The sequence below is a fragment of the Bombus huntii genome, chromosome 5, assembly GCF_024542735.1.
Source record: "Bombus huntii isolate Logan2020A chromosome 5, iyBomHunt1.1, whole genome shotgun sequence".
NCBI classification, from domain to species: domain Eukaryota; kingdom Metazoa; phylum Arthropoda; class Insecta; order Hymenoptera; family Apidae; genus Bombus; species Bombus huntii.
In genome coordinates this window covers 11,468,938-11,484,510 of record NC_066242.1, presented here as the reverse complement: position 1 = coordinate 11,484,510, position 15,573 = coordinate 11,468,938, and the positions used below count along the sequence as shown (strand labels likewise).

Here is a 15,573-nt window from a genome sequence, read left to right as displayed (position 1 = left end):
TTATATATTTACTTTTGTACAGCCGCATGATCAAAATTTTTGTTACAGTAGTGCGAATCGTAATGAATAAAAGAAAAAAAAGAAAATTACATTGTTGTAATCCGTTTGAATAGCTTTTTGTAAAAAAAAAAAAGAAAAGAAAAGAAAGAACACGCAAAGCAAAAAAGGAAAATGAATAATTGTACGATTTGAATATGCGTCAGCGAATATTTTATAATATACGAGATTTATTCATCTTCCACAATTATTTTCCTTTCATTGAAAATGTTCATAATGGATGCTAGATAATGACTGTTTAAGAATCTTGAATATAAAGCACGTTACATAATCGAATGTATGGTTTCTTTTGTATGTATATTGATCATAATCGAACGATAGTTTACAAACTAACATATGACAATGTTTTCCCCCGTATATATTATTATACACGTTCTTGCTACTTCTTTTTTTCATTTACCCTCGATTTACACCATATGTATTCTTTTCGTATAATCATACTAGTTTCTAAACTTCATTGAAACGATCTTTCATCCCCTTTCTTGTTACGACAATAACCTAGATTGAGTATCTTTTTTTATATTTCGAAATATATTAATTTCGTCGCAATAGTATAAGTTCGACGCGGTAATCGAATATGCGATCTCGGAATCCATGGTTGATTTAACTTTCCCTTCTTTGCCTATCCACGAAAATAGAATAAGTAATTGTTCTAAGCGCTAGCACGGCGAAACAATATTGTACAGTTTCGTTTAATAATAATTTATTAGTACGTATTTCGTTTAATATCATTAATGTGTAGCTTATTGTAGAAATGATTAGTACCAGTGTACGGCAATTATTTAAATATATTAGATTCACCAATAAGAATGTTCTACATTCATTTGAAGGTCCTCTTTATCATATAAAAAAGTTAAAAATTTAGATGAAATAAAAATTATCTTTTTACACATTAACATTATGAAAATATCATGTCAGAGTGTACTCAATTGTGATAATATGATTTAATAGTCTAAAATAGATTTACTATTTCAAACTGAAGTAGTCTGAATAATTTATCAGATGGAAAGAAATCGGCCCCTATATTCTTTACATCCCATAAATATCATAGAATATCATTGTTTCACTTATGATGAGAATAAATTTTTGGTCATAGTGAAATGACTATTATTTGATGCTTATATATATATCACTAATTATGATTTATATGGAAAAGGGAGTTATATTTCTACAGAAGGTTCAATAGTGAGCTACGATGGAATAGCTCTTAATAAGACTCACTATACTTGATTGGTATGTATAAAATCTACTGTACAATGATCCTTCCAAATTTTACATCATTAATGTTCATGTCTTAATAAAAATAATTAGAGTACTATATCTTACGTTAATTAAACAATTTGAGTTTAGTAATTTCTACCTTACAGTAATTTCTATGTTACATTATCATGATTTTCAAATGATTATGGAAAATTGATAACAACATTAAAGATTTAAATTATACACTATATATTTATATAGAGATCTATTTTTATTAGTTACTAATTCAAATCATAATCTCTAATCTCAAAACTCAAAGTTCATATGTTCAGTAACACACTTCTTATACTTCATATTTCATATTAGCTATAAAATTATTTATCTTCAAGAATTCTTTAAAGATGTACTTAATAGAAACACTGGCCAAAACACTTATCATGATCAAAAAATGCATCTATTACACATATGGTATCGAATCAATTTCCAGTAGCACTGAAAAAATAAATTTTAAAACACTTATATTACAATTCTTATCGTTACTTACCTCATTTACTGTAAAGATTAAACTTCATTGACTTAAGCTTAATCCATTCTTACATATCTATCAATGATAAAGATATAACAAATTACTTGTTCATGAAATAATAAATATAAACATTTAAGAATTACATGAGTATGTTATTATTATAAATTATTGTTACATGTATTTTTCACAAATTAAAATATCTTACAATAAAAGTACTTTTAGTAGTACTTACACTAAAGTACTTTTTTATAATAATTTATAAATATTTTTCTACTTTTACAACCATTTTATGATAGTACAAAGTATATTTTATATGTATATGTATATGAATATGTATATATACCTTTTATAGCAACATACATTCTACACAATAAATTAGTTAGACCAAAATATCGTTATTTATATATTAATTGACATTTTATGCCATAAAAACTATTCATATAATATAACTATTCATAGAAGAAGCACTTTAATAATTATTATTATTGTTATTATTAAAGGAAAACATCCTAGATTGATCTTATTTATTAACTTGTATATTTATATTTTAATACTGATATCAAGTTCTTCACATTGCGATAATTATATGTGTAGTAAGTGCTTTTATTTTGAATATTTAATTATTAACATTTTTAACTTCACATTTATACATATTAAAAAGATATATTAATAGACATATTAATATATCTTTTAGAAAGACATATTAATATTATACATATTAAAAAAGCACACCAGAAGGTTGAACTCTATTTGTTAAAATTATATGTTGACAATAAAATGGTACCATAATTTACTGCGATGGTACACGCAAATACATATGAATAAAATGTTATATTACATTTCAAACAATGTAATATTTTTAAGGTTACTAAAAATATAACCTTGTAACAATTAAATCTATAATTCTTTTACAATTTGAAAGCCAATAAAATGAATGCATAAAAAGATTATGAAATTTATAAATATATTTTCTAACAAAATTAAAATTTTATATAAAAGATGAAATTATTATTACCAATGAAATGGAAATGAAAAAAAAAGATACTTAAGGTTTTTTTTAATAAATATAAAAGAAAAACTTAATATCATATCTTTGTACTAATACTGCTGAAATTAATGAAATAAAATAAAAGAACAAATGATTTCAAACAAATTTTTAGATAAAACTGAGTATACAACATTGATTACTTTATTCTATGAGTAATATGATATTCATGAAATGTTGTGTCTTTGTTTGGTTTATCCTAAAAGCAATATATGAAATGAAAATAAATGACATCAAAATATGATTCCTTTTTTTCTTCTAATGGTCAATTACACTGAATGTACCTTAAGTGAAACACTGCATAGGTGTCATCACTAATGCAAGATCAATGTGGCAACACTTTTGCTTGGTGTTTTATTACACAATATCTTTTTAATATATTTTCTTATTTAAACTATTTCTGCAACTAATCTGTATTGTCATGTAGTAACAAAAATTTGGGAAGATATTGACATATACAACATTTTCTGGTTAACATATAACATAAATACTACTACTAATGGTCAATTGTATCAATCTAATTAAATGACTTCTGAGCAAGAAGCTACATTCAAATCGGATTGTCTACTTTCCTTCTGACTTTCTTCGGATATGGATTTTCTACTTTCCTTCTGACTTTCTTCAGTTATGGATTTTCTACTTTCCTTCTGACTTTCTTCAGATATGGATTTTCTACTTTCCTTCTGACTTTCTTCAGATATGGATTTTCTACTTTCCTTCTGACTTTCTTCAAATACGGATCTTGGAATTTTTATGTGCCACTTTGGGCAAACAATACTTTTATTGATTTCTTGTAAACAATCTTGCGTTATTTCTTTGTATTCTATTTGCGGTTGACCTAACCTCTTCTGATCAATATACTTGTTAATTTGCTCTTCTGTTAATTTTTGCAAGATAATTTTACATTCTCGAGTGTTCAGGGCCACAGGTTTTACAATTTCAACTAGATTTGTAAACGCATTTTGTCCATTGATATCGTGAACGAAATGTATCTCACTGCTGCATGAGTTTTCATTTTTTTTAATGCTAATTTTAATCTTGCTACTAAGCGGTATATCATTTTGCTTAAGCTGAGATGACAGCGTATTTACGTTTAAAGGGTTGCTTGCTTCCTCTGATTCCTTCTCTTTCGCTTTCTCCAATGTAGAGGATTCTGTTTCTAGCTGAGAGTGTAGTTCAAAATATTTTTCTTTTATTTCTTTTAATTTCTTAAGATCCTCTTTAATCTGTATCTTTATGTGCCTCACTCTCTTCTTCAACATCTTTTCATATTTCCGCTCATAAAATCTTAGTTCCTTTCTGACCTTTTGGAACTGTGTTGACAATTGCTTCTCTTCCATCACCAGTTGTTGGATCCTTTGATCCGTCGTTAATTTGGGTTCCGATGGGTTATCCTCTTTCACAGTATTATACTGATCTACTTGGTTCCTTAGCATATTAAGAATCGTTTCAATTTTATCATCTTTGTTATTACTTTCTACACTGTTAACTACATTCATTTTCGAATAAACGATCATATACACTCTTAGTTACTAGTTTGCTAACTACCTCGCTTAAACTAACCCAAATCAGTATAACTCAAACCTTACAGCAATACTTCCTGACGCTGCTGCTAGAGGGCTACGAATAAGATTCAACTCCCGTAAGTATCGTAAGTATCGTACATAATATCTAATAATATGTACGATAATGTATATACTACGTATTATGTAAATAAATTAATATGTATCATTACTCCTTCAAATAGTAAATTCTATAGTCAGTCATTGCCGAATTAAAACTTTAAGGTGTTTGAAATAATCTACCTACCTTAAGTAATTATGTTATATCCAATTTTTAACCTTGAATTCTTTGTTTCGAAATTGGTTTCGAAACTTTCAAAAGCGTCTTTATTCATAATTTAAGTTCTAGCCAAAGTATAACGAAATTGTAAACTTTTCATAAAAAATTGATTAAAAAGGGAAGAGTAAAAAAAATAGTAGTAAAGAGTTTTACAAGATCTTTTTACTGAACCGTTTAAAAAAAAATGTAAAAAGCTTATTTGTTTTGATTGTTTTTGAATATTTTTAGTCGTTTTAGTCACCCAAATTTTGTATTATCTAATACAATGCCAGTCACGTGTAGAGTCCATCACCATTTTAGACGTCAATATCTCTGCTTTCTCCACTTCTTTGCTATTTGTACTGAGCCGGAGCAACCCAAACTGTTTTATGTTATTTACTTTTTTTATTATTATTAATATGTTTATTTACTGTTGAATGTGTATGCGTTATTAAATAAGGATACAACGGGCCTCTATGTAACGTTTTCTTTCTATTCCTGTACGGATTGCCTTTTCAATTCACTCACGCACTCTATCATTATATACATCTTTATGGTTATAAAACGCGCGTTAGATCAGTACGAACAAATGAATTGCACTTAATGATCTCTATTTTTACTACGAAATAAAAGAGATTCACATAAAAAAGACAAATGAAGCCCCTTTTTGTTGCTTCCAGATATGTTGGATGCATTTAATTTATATTTGCCACAAAATCATGTATACAAACATATCAACAGCATGTGTAAATTTGCTGAATGTATTAATATATTTCAAGAAGAAATTTAAAGTATGTGAAATAAACGCTTACATTTTGAATAAAAATATTCATTTCCTATATTTTATACCGGAAACGGTAATCTTATTTGAAAACTCTGGTAATTCTGGTAACAAAGATATGCAATCTAATTTGAAGTATCAAATTATCATTAGATTTTTATATAAACCACTCTATTTCTATTTAACTCGTATTTTTATCGCTTGTATGATAAATGACGTGATTAAGTGTTTTGATCTTATTAGACTATCTTACGCGGAAAAGATTGAGAAATGTTTACAATACCCAGATAAGGAAGCTCTTCAGGAAATTTCACAAGGAGATAATTATTTATGACCATTATAACAAGCAACGCAATAACATTAACCGTGCTTATTTTTGTTAGAGTTGTTATCGACATGTAGAGTATGAGAATTCTGTAAACAACTTGCAAATCATGTGAATTTCTTCGACATCTTCGACTGAATGTTTAATCATCACAAAGTATATGTATTTACTGTAGAAAATTGTCAAACAGAATTTTCATCAATGAAAAATCAATTTTTCTATGTTCCAAAATAAATCTCTCCACCAGAGAAAAACATATTTATTATTCAGACTATTTTCTTTATTTATTAAAAATAATCTTTTTGCTCGAGTATTTAAAGCGAGTAACTTGAATCTAGAGATACAAAAGAGGTTATTGCATAAACAATTTACATCGATAGTTGGACACCTATATTTCCATATTTTAGAATATTTAACACGAATTGATTTCTTTTTAACTAAAAGTTACCACAAACTGAATTTCAACACGGATAGAAGAATACATGCGGGTGCTAAATAGGATAATAATAGAATAGCTACTTTATCGAAAATTGAATCATGTGCAACATATATATACGTTCAATTACAGACTGATAGATACATGATCAGATATACCTGAACGTGTTATCATTCATTCATATCATTCATTTACCCAGATAATTCACGTTTAGCGAATAACTGATTTGCTACAAAAGGGCAAGTGTGCTCATTCATCATTATCAGTACGCCAAGACGTGATATACCAAGTGGATCGATACTTTTCCTTCTTATTCAGAAACATGAAGACGTTCGTTTTTCTTTGCCTATTGTTTGTGACTGTCTGTTCTGCACAGGTAAGAGTCTGTTTAATAAAATATGGATATTTATAGATCTATAGGAATTTGAAATACGCAAAAATGTATAGGACACACATATCCAAAGTAAAGGACCTCAACTCACAATTCGCTGTTTAGACTCCATCTTTTCTTAATTATTCTCAGAATACATAAGTATCCCACAGTCTGATATGATTAATTGGCGAAATTTAGTAGTCAATTGTCCGGCATCTGGATCAATTTGTTATACTTTAAAAGAGACTTACAATGTTTTACTTCGATTGTAAACATTACTCTTTGCATAGATTTTATACAAACCGTTCATAAATATCTGAATGCTTTGCTCGATTCATTGTAATATTTGGGACGACCAATTTTAAATGATGAAAAATGTGTACAAATTAATGACCAGAAGCGCCAGTAACTATTTATGAAATCAATAGACTACAAATTTAAATTATCGAATGAATAGCTGTATCGCAATTAATCGCGCTACGATCCTAATTGCATTACTCTCGTCTTCGTTTCAACAGTCAAGAAAATTTTTATGTTATGAGAAGCAGATTAGCATAAAGTTAAAATAATAAATAAATATAATAATGAAGTTCTGTGACGGAGATATTGACGAGGAAAACTAGTGATAGGTGCTGGTTGCCCCTTACCAAAGGTCGCTCGCGGGAGAAATCGGCCTTCGAGTGTTTGCATGGAAAAATCCGCTGTTACGTCGCGTGAGACAATTCGCACGCCATCCCTCGTTGTCTGGCAGCCAAAGGCCCACACACCGTTATTCAGACCCTCAATGAACCTAAGGAGCCACCATAAACATAATCTTTTTAACGTCATCTTTATAACTTAATCTTATTAACTTGCAGGAATCTCTAATCCTGCAAGTATTTTTGGGTTATGGATGGTCCTTAGAACAGTCCTTAGGTTTATTGTGCGTTCTTACAAATTATGGAAAAAGCAGGTTTTCGCGTGAACAATGTCACACACGAGCCACATTGGTAGGAGGCTTCATCCACCTATTCTCATTCATTAACGTTGGTCATAACCAATGGGCATCGCGGATCGTTAGCCTCACTTTCCTAACGAAAAGTGTGATAAACAAATCCGCTTTTTTCGTACCTAAAATACACTCACACCGAGCTTTTTTCCGTAATGACACGAGAGCGAAGTAACAGTAACAAACAGTGAAGCGACAAAAGTCAAATCTCAACAGTCAGAGTCAAATCTCGACAACAGTCAAAGTCAAAACGCAGTCGCCAACACGAAAAGAGTCTCAGGCCGTACTCACTCGTAGTTTGGAAATCAACATACACACAATTGTATCCAATATTGAAGTTATTTAATTGTTGGAAATATATATATACCTGTTAAAATCAGCGTTATACTCACTCAACCATCCTTATTATCTTAATCGAAATAAGGAATCGATCTATTCGTGGCGTCGATTATTGGAATCGAAATGGGAATTTACGACTCCCGTTGACGCGGTTTTTCGAGATCGCGTCTCTCCGCGAACGGTCGAAACACCCGCTTATCCTGTATTTTACCATAATGAGCGGTAAAATTACCAAGGAATCTCGATTTAAAGAATGCATTGTATAAATTAAGGGCCTCGACAGTAAGAAAAAAATCTAAATCTGAGGATGGGGATTGACGGTTCCTTGATATTATTGCGGGGTCCAGCAAATATGTTTGCATAGTTGTTGCCTATCTTGGCCGAAGAATGGATTAGAATATAAGCTTGGGTCACAGGACGTAACAAACGTTATAAATATTGAAATATATTATTAATTCGTTGAATACACAACACAAACTTCAATAACTCAATTTAATTATCTAATTTAATAATCTATTTAAATAATACTCGTTAACTTAATAAATTCTTTGTTAGAAATTGATCTAGAATGAGGCCGGCAATTGACAAATTAATCGACAAATTTTTGACACATTTACTTATCGGTTATAATGTCTGCACGTTTGATTAAATGTTTTGATTTTAGAGATTCCCCAACGACATATTAAATCAGGCAATGAATGCTATAAAAAATGCTAAAAGCTCGGTTGACAGTGTCATGTTAGATTTGAAACACTCTCAGAGGAACATTGGCTTAAACGGAAAAAATGAAATTAGCAACCTTTATGTTCAAGCTGGTCAGAACATTAACTCAATTCTAAAAACTCGTCTTGATTATATCAAGGTAAGTCACAGTCTCACGAAATAACATTTGCTTCACAATGATTTAAGACGAGTAATTAAATGATTAACATTATAAATGCCGGTCATTAGGAAAAGTCACAAGAAGCAAAGGAGTCAGGTAAGAATGCTGAAGATTGTTTTAATGACGTCACAAAGAATTTGAAGGACGCCGGTCAAACAGGGTATAATCAACTCGATAACTGCAAAAACATAGCAAATAAAAATTTGGACACAGAACTGCAAGCATTTGACAACGAGCAAGCAGTATGTATCATATTTTTATATTAATTGTTAAATTTGACCAGGTCAAGTAGCTAATACTTACGCTTATGCTTTAAATATTTTATTAATTATATTATATATAATTAATATATTATATACACTTATATTGGTATATACATTTTAACTTTCAGAATGGACAGAGATTAAAAAATCAATTAGATCAGGTTGCCTTGGGATGCATGGGTTCTTCTAATTCTGTACAAGTCGCAAGTTGTATACTTATGAAAGTAGGAGCCATCAATCAGGAGATTCGTCAATACCAACAAAGAGCTTCACAACTGAACACGAATACAGAAAGGAATAAAAATGCAATTACTTTGCAACAAAGATCTTGCAATAGTGATGCCATCTCCATAGTTCAAAATGCATCTACTAAAGCCATATATGCCGCAGCTGATTGTCTTAAAAACTAAAACGAATAGGTCTTAAACTTTAAATCCATAGAATGTTGAATTGAAAATTAAATTTGTCGATTATAAAATAAAACTCATAAATTAACGCCTACACCTCTATGACATCGTAATGAACTATCCTATCATTTGCTTTGCTCATGCTAGAATACGTCTGAGATATTGTTAACCAATGGCACTGGAGACACCCTATGTATCTCTACAAATTATCTTATCTCACAAATTTATATGATTCGATATGGTTTCAAAGCTAAATGAATCACCTTAATAACTGAATTTTTTATTAATACGTGCAATTACCCACTACTCACTGTTTGCAATTCTTTTTATGTATGTTATATACGTATATATCGACAAATCTCGTAAGTTTCCGAATTTATAATATTATATAGAGGCTTACATTAAATTTAGTGATAAGAATAAAATTATTTTCCAATTCTCAAAAGAGACATCTCTATTTCATATTATATTTTATCTGTAAATGAATGTAATTTATTCTCTATAAAGTCGTGTGTATATATGTATGTATGTATGTATGTGTATATTTGACATTAATCGTAAAAATTTGTTTAAAACTTAACAAAGGCCGTGTGATATCATACATGACATTAATATAAAATAGTCTATACGCATTTTATAATCTAATCATAGATATCCTTGGTTCAACATTCATATATATTCGTATAATATATACACATACGTGCATCATATGTATACTTTTGTAGACTTCACTTAAATAAATAGTTGGTTCAAAGGAAAGATAAAATTGCATTATATAAAAACGAATACTTTTTTACAATCGTACAAGGGGTAAATATTTAATTTACATCGGTTGAAACATAACATGTTAAAACTTTCGAATAAAACTACACTGTGTTATAGGCTATTCTTTTACTTGAAAACAGCCATTTCTTGCCATTATCTTTCAATTATTAAATTAATGTTATGTTGAATTATATTTTAATCTTATACGCTATTTCGTACAGGGTTTGCTAGATTTACTATCTATCTCAACAGACATTCATCTCCATAATAACAACATAGACATCGAGTCATAATAGGGATAATGATAGTCTTATATTTTGTTTCAGGTCACACGATGATTATCCGTGGCACAGATATATCAGCGAATTAATTCGACCAGCTCATGATTTTGTTGCAATAAATGTATTTCTTCTTTTTTTTTTTTAGTTCACTTAAAACTAAGAGTAGCAATAGTAGTTTTATAGCAGCAGCAGCAGCAATAATGATAATATTTTTAATAACTATCATTAACATATTTCGATAAAATTATATTAATAATTATAATTGTAATCGTCATGACCATCATCATTTATATACATATATATTACGTGTATATGCATACATGTATGATTACGCACGTTTCAACGTGCAAGACTATTATCATAGAAGTACGCATATATTACACGTGCTAAACCTTCTCATAAGAAATCTTATATGTATGTATCAATTCAGCTCACGCAATCTTCTGCTCTAAATTTCTCAGGATGGTGACTTACATCTAAAATTATATTTTTTTTTAAATATGAAAGTGATCGTCGGCACCGCGTCGCATAATTTTTGCACAATTATATCAAATAATAATATCACTTTTATAAATTCTTCTTTTCTTTTTTTTTATATAAACGTATTAATTCAACAGAATATAGTTGCTGTACAACAAATGTCTTTTCATTGAAAAAGTTTGATTCTAAAAAAAAATTATTCACACATGACAATAAAGTTACCCTTTGACTATTAATGAATTCTTTTGGACAAACTAAATAATCTTGAAAATATAATGCATGCAATAACATTGAATGTAAGAAAAATAAAAGCAAAAATTTATAACTTTTAAAAATAATTCATCAAATATCTACTATACACTGCATGATATGTTTAATATAAAAATGTCTTTTTAAACAATATTTGATAAAATTTATGATTACATCTGAATAGTTTCCATAGAATTAAAACGTTTAAAAATCACTGCAGCGCGGCTCAGGACTCTCACTTTAGGGAGGAATTTAAAGATACACGAAAATACTAATATGCAAGTATTGTGGGCATATTGAGTGTACCAAATAACAAATTATCCAATTATTGAGTTGTTTTTAAAAAGGGAATTTTTCCTCGAAAACGCACTAGCCTTTTGAGATTGAGATGATCGTGCAATACCATCACACATACATTGTGATGTTATTAAACAAATTCACAGTTATTTAAATTTATGCGAACAATGTATGTAATGTTCTTGGAAAACTGCAATATCTCGAGTGACATAACAATTAGCAAGGTTTGCATTGCTAGAAAAATTCAGAGGTAGTTAAATAATCGCAAAGTTTCAATAAAAATCCCACTGCATCAAATTATTTACACTATATGTATCAATGATGTTAAAAAATACATAAATTTCTATTTAATTTGACAGGAAGTTAGATTTGAGAAATGATCAAACGAATATACCCACAAAAATTTTTCTAGAGCTCCTCAATAAATGCGATTGTACTTAATGAATTATGAGCAAACTTGTGATGATCTAATTGTTATGCTAAGTGTGTTCCCGACCCGTGAATTTTCCTCCCAACATAAGTTATATCTATGTGATTCAAAAACATTGTAGTGTTACCCCACAATGAAGGACATCGACAATGAGCTGTAAAGATGCAATTAAAAAGGGCAGCTCATACTGTTCGCCATACCTAATAAGAGAGCATTACAATTTTCGGAAATAATGTGTTGAACGTATTGCTGGACGAGCCAAGTATCAACACAAACACACGATATAAAATACAACATAGTCTTTCATGTAACGAAGCCAAATGGATGCTCCTTGGTACAAAATTTGTCTAATTTTATTGTTTAAAATGCATTGCTTATAAATTTCCTTATACATATATACATATATCTTTATTTTTTTCAATACTTCACATAATTCCAATGAAAACAATTTTTCAAAGTTGTAAATATGCTTTAAAAATATTTTGGATGAAATCTAAGTAAAAGAAACCAAGGTGCATGCTTAAGACTTCCAAAACACGTCAAGCTCGATGTAGTATTTCCTAAAATGCGCAGGTACGCGAATGTACGATCTGACCTGTGCATCTATGTGCTTGTCCAAAATTTTCACCACTCCAAGACCTAGCAAGCACAAGAATCACCCTTGCCATTGTTTCTTTGGTCATTGGTCAATTTAATTTGGTCTGGGAATTCATTATATAATTCCACCTAAAATAATAGCGTTATTTGTTATATTTTAATATTTGCTAATTATAAACAGATAAATACAAAAAAAGAGTATGATGTACCTCACTTTCTTGAGCTAAAGCATTCTTCGCTATCGTTTGGAAGGCTTGTTCAACATTGATGGCTTCTTTAGCACTAGTTTCAAAATATGGAATATTGTTTTTAGATTGACACCACTGCTGTGCTTTCTTACCATGAATCTGAAATGTATTTATTAATAAGGCTACAAATTATTTGAAACTTAAAACAATCAAAATAAATATAGATCTTTAAATAAAAAGAATGACAAGCTAATTATTTAGAAAGCGGACGCGTTTTCGACTTTGATGATTTTTAACTCGTGGTAAGGAATTTGAGTCATAAGCGAAAATCACGAGTCAGACTCGTGGTAAAGAATATGTGCCATAAATGGAACCCGCGAGTCTGACTCGTCGTAATTTACAAATTGTTAGTGATTTATTATCCACTTTGAAATAATAAATTGTTTTTGTTAACTGATCAATTGATCATGATTACGCCCTAAACGTCTTAAAAACACTATTTGTCCTCAAACGTTGTTTATTAGTTCACAATTCCTTTTGTAGCCCCTAAATATATGTCATAAGAAGTATACATTTTGCGCCAGTTCGGGCACACGGCTAAACAGATAAATGGCACGGCGCGCGACCGAACTTCTTGCTTACTATGGCTCGCGCGATCGGCAGATAGCGTGTAGGCCAGGGGGTTAAATATGTTGTAAAAATCAACATCTTTTACAATTATTTCCTATACATATAACCATCAGATTGCCTTAGCTTTTAAGATATTTGCAAAACACTGTGGGTACCATTACAATGAATTCTGCCTATAATTGTGGTAGCATATGCATCAGTAAATAAAACAAAGGATAACCTGAACCTACTTCTTATTTCTAGTTTATAGTTTACATAAATGGAGGTTGGGCGAGCTTGGGTATTTCATGGATCTTTCGGACGAAAGCCTCGTGCATAACTGCATATGCGAGGCTGTAAGCCATTAATCATTTTGTTCTATCGATATTAAAAACGATTATCATTAATGAGTTAAGTTTAGGTTTGGATTAGGTTTTGGAAAATTTCCAGAAACATTTTGTACAGCATCGGATATACACTTGTGTACGAATTTTCGTGGAAGCTGTATATTTAGATTCGTAAAATATAATGCAAATGTAAAGAGATCGAAGGCTGACTAAAATTGAAAATGTCTTTGTTCTCTAAATAATCTAAAATGTATTTAAAATGCTCTTACCACTTTGGATTCTAAATCAACTTTATTTCCAAGTACTACAAATGGAAAATTATCTGGATCACGAGGAGAAGCTTGAATCAAGAATTCATCTCTCCAGGAGTCTAAAGATTTAAAGCTACTAGGTGCTGAAACATCAAATACGAGTACACAACAATCAGCACCCCTGTAGAAAGCAACACCTAAAGATTGAAACCTTTCTTGACCAGCTGTATCCCAAATCTATTTAAAAATAAAAGATGAGATAAAAGAAGGTATAGTATTGTATGAATATTATTTTATTTAACATATATTTACCTGCATAGTAACTATCCTATCGTCTACCATTACTTCTTTGGTAAGAAAATCTGCACCTATAGTAGCTTTATATTGATTGCTAAATTTCTTGCTTACATACTGATTCATAAGAGAAGTTTTACCAACTCCTGAATCTCCAAGGATAATGACCTTAAGCAGTAGTTTCTTATGAGAAGCCATTGTGAACTAAAAACAAAAAAAAATCATGTTTACTATGAGTTTTGTTAGTAAATTTAATTAGAAGACATAAATTTTATTAATGATATTTAGAATGCCACTTAAAAATATGATAAATTAAAGCTAAATCATATCATCAGTGTTTTATTTGAGAAATATTCTACGAAGATAATATTAAAATATATTAGTTATGAATCAGAGTCAAAACATTCGTAATCAAACATACATGTGTCATATGTACGAACAACTTAGATAAGAATGAAATACAAATAATGAAATTGGAATTTGAATTAATTATCAGCTAGATGAAAATATACTTAATCCTCTTTTAACATGAATAAGTATGAAGCTTAATTACTTGAAACTGATATGTAAAAAAATCTTACAATACCTTTTACAATTAGAATTATAAACTGAATATTTTGTTAGACAGTTATTTCTTGATCTTAAATAAATATCCTATTAGCATGCAACAGTCTACGAACGTGAAATTGCACTATAAAACGATGCGAACGCAAAACACTGGTCCGAATGTCACGGGTAGATGACTTTTTTTTAGTGAATCATTGAACGTGAATGGGAAAAGTACTCCCCTTGCAATGACGTATGTACATTACTTGAAAAAAATCATTGCTCGGAGACGTTCCAAATACGTTGTTTTTGGCGGTTAATGTCTACAATGTTTGAATTATATTATGATAAAAGTTCAAAACACCGCTTCAATATAAAAGTAAATATGATAAAATGAAAATATACGTAATTAGACAGACACAAAATAGAATCCGTTTAACTGCGATGCTTGAAAACCTGTCAACACGCGATTTCGACAATTGAGATTTAGCATCAAAGATTAAACAAGTGCCCTAAAAAATGTACATGACGTTCATTGATAAATGCGAATGACAATCAACAATATACTAAAATATCAATTATAAATTACGTTACCTCGAATTAGTTAGAAAACAGTAAGTGAAATTTCTCTCGGTCAGCTTCACACAAAGAAAATGGCGTGTTATGAAATCACGAGTATGACAACGATGTCGTCACCTGTTCTTCGTCTCTTTTATCGACCGAGTACAATCAAAACTCGATTGTTAAAATCGATTCAATACTCGATACATTTACTTACGTTTGATTAAAAATGCG

The 15,573-nt window shown here is 29.9% G+C and overlaps 3 protein-coding genes across 5 annotated transcripts; 1 reads left to right on the top strand and 2 right to left on the bottom strand.

The window, feature by feature from the left end:
• Window positions 1-122: 122 nt before the first annotated feature.
• Window positions 123-4,345, bottom strand: LOC126865657 (mRNA export factor GLE1-like). The gene has a single exon (XM_050618444.1). It carries the CDS (start codon window positions 4,343-4,345, stop codon window positions 3,350-3,352), a length of 996 nt encoding a protein of 331 aa, XP_050474401.1. The 3' UTR covers window positions 123-3,349.
• A 1-nt stretch (window position 4,346) lies between these two features.
• On the top strand, window positions 4,347-9,648 carry LOC126865660 (uncharacterized). 2 transcript variants are annotated; one of them, XM_050618449.1, is made up of 4 exons: window positions 4,347-4,470; window positions 8,556-8,753; window positions 8,843-9,016; window positions 9,166-9,648. In XM_050618449.1, the coding sequence occupies exons 2-4, from the start codon at window positions 8,586-8,588 to the stop codon at window positions 9,445-9,447; spliced, it is 624 nt and encodes a 207-aa protein (XP_050474406.1). In that variant the 5' UTR covers window positions 4,347-4,470; window positions 8,556-8,585; the 3' UTR covers window positions 9,448-9,648. The 2 variants fall into 2 exon arrangements, with proteins under 2 accessions (XP_050474406.1, XP_050474405.1); XM_050618448.1 differs by lacking the exon at window positions 4,347-4,470 and adding an exon at window positions 4,497-6,567.
• A 544-nt stretch (window positions 9,649-10,192) lies between these two features.
• LOC126865661 (ras-related protein Rab-7a) lies at window positions 10,193-15,532 on the bottom strand. 2 transcript variants are annotated; one of them, XM_050618450.1, is made up of 5 exons: window positions 15,373-15,532; window positions 14,251-14,436; window positions 13,957-14,175; window positions 12,753-12,890; window positions 10,193-12,672 (listed from the first exon to the last, which is right to left on the bottom strand). In XM_050618450.1, the coding sequence occupies exons 2-5, from the start codon at window positions 14,428-14,430 to the stop codon at window positions 12,586-12,588; spliced, it is 624 nt and encodes a 207-aa protein (XP_050474407.1). In that variant the 5' UTR covers window positions 14,431-14,436; window positions 15,373-15,532; the 3' UTR covers window positions 10,193-12,585. The 2 variants fall into 2 exon arrangements, with proteins under 2 accessions (XP_050474407.1, XP_050474408.1); XM_050618451.1 differs by lacking the exon at window positions 15,373-15,532 and adding an exon at window positions 14,819-15,011.
• Window positions 15,533-15,573: the final 41 nt, after the last annotated feature.